General features: G+C 36.4%; 1 protein-coding gene across 1 annotated transcript in view; it reads right to left on the bottom strand.

Moving 5' to 3' along the window:
• Nucleotides 1–395: 395 nt before the first annotated feature.
• Nucleotides 396–7,373, bottom strand: part of IFNGR1 (interferon gamma receptor 1) — a 25,636-nt gene continuing 18,658 nt past the window's right edge. The window contains exons 5-7 of the mRNA XM_008053911.1: nt 5,321–5,507; nt 2,935–3,062; nt 396–1,532 (exon numbers count right to left, since the gene is read on the bottom strand). Coding sequence (XP_008052102.1) covers nt 957–1,532; nt 2,935–3,062; nt 5,321–5,507 — 891 coding nt within the window. The 3' untranslated portion in view covers nt 396–956. The remainder of the gene's footprint in view (nt 1,533–2,934; nt 3,063–5,320; nt 5,508–7,373) is intronic.

Genomic DNA, 7,373 nt, shown 5'->3' with positions numbered 1-7,373 from the left:
CTCTTTTTATACCAGCAAAGAAACTGACATATTTCTGGTCTTGCAGCATAAATGTCTCACAGCCCAAGGGCTGGGGTGTGATATCCAGTCTTACTAAATATATGTGCTGCCCATCTCTATGAATTTTCCTTATAAGGGCTGTGTGAGAAGCCAAGCTGTGTGTTCTCTCCATCATTCACCCTTTATTGATAGATATATGCTCAACATTTTAATTTTGGAAATAGGTTATGAGCATCCTACCATCTTTAAAAATTATTTTTAGAATTGTTTTACATATTAGGTATAAACAATTAGAAAATAATTCTATAGCATTAATATATGGAAATAAGCAATTAATGACAAAATATCCTGGTTAACTGAAAGACTGCCTGAGTACTTGATAAATTAATACAAAATGAGTTTTAAAAATACTTTATTTAAAAGTAAATGTAATGTTTTATGAAAAATATTTACATGTTTCTACTTACATGCTGTATTGGTTCTATTAGTCTCAATTAGATTTAAAGTCCAGTTTTGAAAAGCTTGCTGAATTTTCTTCTGAAATTAAGCATTTAGAACTGAATACATAATTTACAAACATCATACAAAGGCACAGAACAGGGAAAAAAAACCATTCTCTCTCTTGAAGTGGCTAGAAAGGAACCTGGAGCATCACCTGCTCGCAAAGGAAGCAGGGGTACTGCAGAATGTTCACTGTTAGTACTAACCTGTCTAGATGAAAGGTTCATCACCTATCATGGTTTGTTTGTTTTTTTAACCAAGAGTCTTTGTAGTTGTCAGGCCAAAAGTGAGAAGGCCAAACAGCCTCTTTATGCTTTTATCTGAACAAAGACACTCCATTTGCTTCATACATCAACTAAGATATACTTTCTGAGATCTTGATCTTTTCATGAAATCAAAGCAGAAAAACTGTCCAAGAAAATCAGAGACTTCAAGTTGGTGCATCTTAGTTGAGCTCATGATGATTCTCTGGCATCTGCTGTGAGTCTATAACCAATCAAGGACTCTTTACCACTATCCTCCACAAGCAGCTCCACTAGCACGTGTGGTTTATCATAACCAAAAGAGGTGGGGGCGTTTCTCAGTGTGACAGGCTCTTGCCCTTCTGTCTTTATTTCAGTTTTATTATTTGGGAGGAATTCTGAGTCAGATAAGAAGCTACCTGATTCCACATGGCCACTATCAGAACCATTTCTGGAGTGATATGAGTTTAAAGTGATGCTGCAGGCTTCAGACTGGTTACTGCTGAAGTGAGAAGAATTCTCTCCCTCTACTGGAGTCAACAGGCTGCCAGATGCCATGTCAGAAATATTTTCTTCAGTAGTCACCACTTCTGTTACACTAAAAAGTTCTTCTCTGGGTTCTTCTTTTTCTGGATTGTCTTCAGTATGCATGCCTGGATTTGTTGATGGAGACAACTGTTCCTCACAGATCACCTCCTTTTCAGATACAACTGGCTGGTATGATGTGATGAGCGATACATATTTTGATTCAGGCTTTGTGTCTGAAGTGGCATTTCTTACGACAGAGAGCTAAGGGGAGAGAAATTGATTAAAGGTAGTCAATTATTAAGCATAAGTGCCTCTCCTTAAAAAAAAAAAAGTCTAAAGGTAACGGACAACTAAATGCCACATATGGGATAACAACTGAATCAGACAGTTGCCTTTTCTTTTCTTTCTTTTTAATGAAAAGCACTACAATAAGACTAAAAAAGAATTTTAGGATTTTTTAAAAAGCTACCCACTATCTTGCCAATACATACTGCTTTTTGTACATTACCTTCCACATTTATGCATGTTATAATTGCAATGGGAGCACACTTACTTATTTTATATAATATTCTCATTACTTGCCTTTATCATAATTTTCTGTGGCATACTGATAATTAACTTATCTGATAGATGTTGAAGGTGTTGCCAATTTTAAATATTTCATACATCTTTTTATTTGTGAAACTATTTCCTTATCATAAATCTGTAAGAGTGGAATGACTATATCAATGGGTATGGCATGTTTACAGCTTATTACACTTGATACCCATTGCGTACTTATCTTCCCACCAGGGCTATGTTACTTTTCCCAAAATACGCCAGTTATGCTACTTCAACTACTGGGCATTCAGGTTTATTTTTCCTTCTCTAGTGTGTGTAAAAATGGCATACTGCAAGGTTGCTTTGTTCTTAATGACCAGTAAGGATAACTATTATAATTCAAGTGCAAACAAACTGTTGATAGTTCCTATCTACTTTACTTAAAGGTAGTTTTTTTTAATGGCAAATTTCATCACAGATATTATTTGATTCAAATAGATACTATTCTGTCATATTTGATTCAAATAGATACTATTCTGCTACCTCTAAATGTTTTTTTCATCAAACAAAAGCTCTGAAATGTTAAACTCCAAAGTGGTCAAACTCCTGTGTTAGACTCGTTTTTGGCCATCTTTCATTCCACACTCCAACCATAATGAAGTGTTTCTGCATTTGCTTATCTTCAAAAGCCACGCTTTCTTGATTTTGTCTTAGTACCTGAGTAAACTCCTATCTGTCTCTCAAGACTGCTGTATCACTGCCTCTGGAAAAGCTGCAACTAACTCCCACCCATTAACACTGGACACAGTCCTCATTGGCTTGTGTAAAACCTCTACCTTTGAACCTATCACACTGCATATACCCATTGTATACTTATCTTTTCTTCCCACTAGACTTTAAGCTCCCTAGCAAAATTGCCTGTGTTTTTGTCCTAAGAATAAAAAAGTACCTGGTGCATAGTAAAAGATATAGTATATGGCTTTAGATGTGTGGTAGATTGAATGATTTATGGTAGATGACATGCAGTTGGATATATGAAAGACATAATTTAAGAAACTGTCAAAAAAGGTTCAAGTTAATATTTTAGCGTATATATTTAAAGAAAAATATTTAAATACATTACCAAGGACTTGGGCAACATTGTACTTTTTCTCTTAAATGGATTAATCTTCTTAATATAACACAAGACTGATACTAGGATAAGTACTAGAAAGATCAGGAAAGTAGCAACAACTAGAATCCAGGTATTATCTAAAAAAAAAAGGAAAAATCACAAATTATAATTAAGATAAAATACTGCTATTAGATAAAAAGTCTTAGTGCTATTCTTTAATAGATTTACACATTAGCTAAGCCAGGCAATCTGAGTGAAAAATTAAGTATTTGTCCCGGAGAGAAATATGATTCTTCCCAGGTCTGTGATTCTAATACTTTCTGGGACTATATTGCTGTGACACAATGCAGTTAAGATACCTTTTCCAAAACAAATTCCTTAGGGCCCCAAATATAAGGTGTTTCCAGAGTTATGCTTTTCTCTCAGTTAAAAAGGCAAAATAATTTTTAAAACAGCTTTCTTTAGAATAAGTTCTGGCAATGTTTATAACTCATCAAACAACTTAGCCCTGTTACACTTATTTATTTCAAAATTACAAATATTTATGTTATAAAGATACACAGATACACACACACACAGGAATATTGTACAGGAATAAAGGCCGCCTGACTGCAAACCAGATATAAAAAATAACAAAAAGTAGGAACAATTTGTCTCTGAGCACATATGTCTTGAATCACTATTGTGTATTTTGCTCTAATGCTGCTTTTTTACTTTTCAGCACAATCATCAGTAATTTTTCCCACAGTCCTCTATTTCAAGTAGTTGGCACCTTTCATGGCATTTTATTACCTCAAATTTTCTATTCCAAAGTTACCTCTTTGGAATAGTAACTGTGGAAGTTATTACTTAATGAATATTTATATTGCACCTAGTACAGGATGTGAACAATTTTAAATCATCACAACAGTAAAAGATAAAATGACCACATAACTAATATCAGCACAGTGTCGGAAGTCCGAGAGCAGAGAAGGTGCCGCACGCAAGGCACCTAGACAGGCAGGGATTGCTGCTCACTAGTCACCGTGGTGCCCCCGTGTGGCCACATTAGTCCAGTTCATAATTCAGGCTTAAAAAAAATAAATCTGAGTACTTGCATTATTTCACATTTGTTTATTACGTAGGATTTTATTTTTCAAATAGAATAACGTAATTTAGCTTCAAATGTACTGTATTACTTTAATCCACCTAATTGAAACCTTCATATAATGGTCTGAAAGTTATTAGTATTAAATTCTAGGCCTGCATTTCCATTCTTCAAAACGATACTTATATCATACAATTTTAATGCACATTTTGAAGCCTAGGAAGTATGCTCTGAAAATATACTAACAACAGTAAAAAATATATAAACACCAAAACAGTCATCAAATCATGATTTATCATAGTGAAAACCCCTGTAAATAATCTCAAAATTTCAAAAACAGCAAGACATTAAGTAGAAAGAACATAATTTATATGATGAAAATTCTACAGGCATTACAAGAGATTAGTGAAGTATCTGAAATAAAATGGAAAGATATTTATAATATATGATTAAAGCAGTACACAAAATTATATATTTATATATTTTACAATATATGATATGGCATCATATCATATGATCATATATTTTATGATATATGATCATATGATAATATGATCACGGCTATGGAAAAAAACTAAAAAGAAACACCAAACTCTGACAATGGAGTATTTTTGAATCACAGATAGTTTTATTTTCTTCTGGCTTTTCATATTTACAAATTATCTATAATGAGCACTTAAATGTCCTAATTGTAAAGAAAAGCCTAAACTTTTTTTGAGGTACCTGTCACCTTAGAATGCCAGTTCTAAAGTTTTATTCTATGTAGCTACATACTGCACCCCCAGGAAAAGATAAAAATTATTTCAAAATGTTATAAAAATGACCCATAATCCATATCAAACTGATCTACATACTTTTTTGGATATTAATTTCTAGTCCTTACCCAGTTCATTTCACACAGTTTTAATCAATGAACATTCCTGCTCTTCAGTCTTTAAACTTGCAATCCCCATAAAGAACATTTTAATGGATTCATAACATTTGCTATGCTGAAGTTACAACTTGCCTGATATATTACCCAAAATCCTGAAATGCAGACTTTTATGCACATCATTCTACATATTGTTATATATTTTTTTCTTTCCTGGATCAAAAGGCTATCACATGGCTTTCTAAATTGGTTGTTCTCTATCTTTTAATGCCCGAGAAACTGCCTTATTTTTCATTTTGAACTTTGAGAAACAGAAATACTGAATGCTTTTAAAAGAAAGCAGATTTTCTGAAACTGCAAATGATTTGTCTTTTCTCATACTATCCTATTTTAGTTATCACCCCCTCTACATTTAGAAAAAAAAGTCAAGTACGCACCTTTAGTACCGTTATCAGAAATGGTAATACAAATTTCTTTTGACTTTTCGGTTGTAATACCCAATGCATCTAAGATTCCTTTTGCTGAGGCACAGAACTGAGAATCCTCCGAGGACAATGGAAGAGTTAACTGGCACTCAGTCTCGTTGCAATCATCATCTGAATTCATGTGGATTTTATACAGGTTCTGTAGGGGGGAAAAAATAACAATGAAAATGTATGGCTTCTTTTAATCTGCAAAAAAAAAAAAAAAAAAATCACAGTATTAATTCTGGTCAACACCTGAAGAAAACATATATATGATTAATGTTGAAAATGTCTAAAATTAACTTTGACATCAAGTAATAAGTCAATTTGTTACTTCAATACGACATGATACTAAGTGTTTATTAAAATGTTCATTAAAGGGACTGTAAGTTTAAAAACTAAAATATTAGGAATGTTCACTCTTAGTTGCTAAACTAGCAACTTATTATTGTTATTTGGTGTATTCCTAGAGTGTTAGAAACTTAACTAGTGAGAGGTAAAAGCATTTTATAGGAAGAATAATAAAGCAATTACACAACAGCTGTAGGATCTCTGGGCAGGGCAGTGATTCACAGAAGTGGTTGAAGCGATCCCCGTCAGCTTATTGTTAATTCAACCAGCCTCAGTGTGTGGACCACCTGTGCCAGGGCCTGACTTCAAGTAACTTACAAGAAGGGAGTAAGAAAGAAATGAATGGAGTCAGGAGTACTGCAAAAGGATACTATACGGAGCTACCAAGAACCAGATCACAGAAGGGGAAAGAGTCTCCCGGGTCAGAAAAGAATTCAAAGTGGAGCTGATAACCCAGTGGACTACTGAAATGAGCAGAAATCTGCCAAATGGAAACAGTGAAAGAGCACGACTCTGGGAAAGAGCATGGGATGGTGAACAAGCAGTTCACCAAAGCATGGATGAAAACAAGGCTGGAGGAAAACGGAGAGGCTGCAGCCAGAGGCCAAATCCTGAGGGCTTTGCAGGCCCAGGCAAGGAAGGGAATTCAGACACCATTAGGAAGCCCATGAGGATCCGTGCAAAGGCTGTAAGCAGCAGAGTAATACAACTAGATTTGCAGTTAAGACAACTTTGCTAGCAACCAAAGTCACATGAATGTGTGTACACGGATGAATGTGTGTATGTAGGCATGTGTGTATATGCATGAATGTGTGTATAAGCATGAACATGTATATGTATGAAAGTGTATATATGTATGATTGTGTTCATGTACAAAGGCGTAAATGTATGCAAGTGTGTAGATGTATGAACATGTATACACACATAATCCCATGTACATGTATGTGTATAGAATGTGTGTGTATGAATGTGTGCACATGTATTGAAGGGTGCAGGAAGCGACCAGAGGGGCAGCTCCCAAAATCGCACCGACACACCAGACAACAAAGGCCCTAGGTCCCGGCTTCTGTGAGCACAATTCCCCAAGCGCGCATGCCACGCGTGAATTTCAAACCTTCCAGCGTGCGAATTTCAAACCTGCAAGCCTCCAATCCGTAGCCAGCTTTGTTATGCGTCCAATAGGACCATAACACGGCATTGGCCCCACCCTGCTCCCATGCAGCTCCTCCAATAGGAACATAGTACGGCCCCCTCCGGCCCCTGTCAGGCTGATAAATACAGCCCTCTCCCCACGACCCTTCTCTCTCGGTCTCTTTCTCTCTCTCTCTGTTGCTCTTTCCCTCTCTGCAGCTCTCTCCCCGCCTCTCTCCCACTTCCTCTCTCTCTCTTCCTCTCTCTCTTTCTTTTCTTTTTTCCTGTTACAGATCCCCTCTGTAACAGCCCCTTTTAATAAATCTCTTGGTCCTGGCCAGGTGTGGAGTCATTACTGGCGCCGAACTTCTTTCATCGGTGCCGTGACTCGGATTGGGTGCCCCCTCGCCTTTGTGCGGGTGTATTCCCGTAGGCAGGATCCCCGACCTGGTGCCAGTGGCCACTCCAGCCCTCCCGGACCTTCGCCACCATTTTGAACGCGTGACCTGCATCCACCAGCGACCATTGGATAGGTGAGTTCCCC

This window comes from Carlito syrichta, unplaced genomic scaffold, assembly GCF_000164805.1.
Source record: "Carlito syrichta isolate Samal-C Ts95f unplaced genomic scaffold, Tarsius_syrichta-2.0.1 Scaffold288863, whole genome shotgun sequence".
Taxonomy (NCBI): Eukaryota; Metazoa; Chordata; class Mammalia; order Primates; family Tarsiidae; genus Carlito; species Carlito syrichta.
The sequence above is the reverse complement of the archived record's forward strand: the minus strand, read 5'-3'. Positions and strand labels throughout refer to the sequence as shown.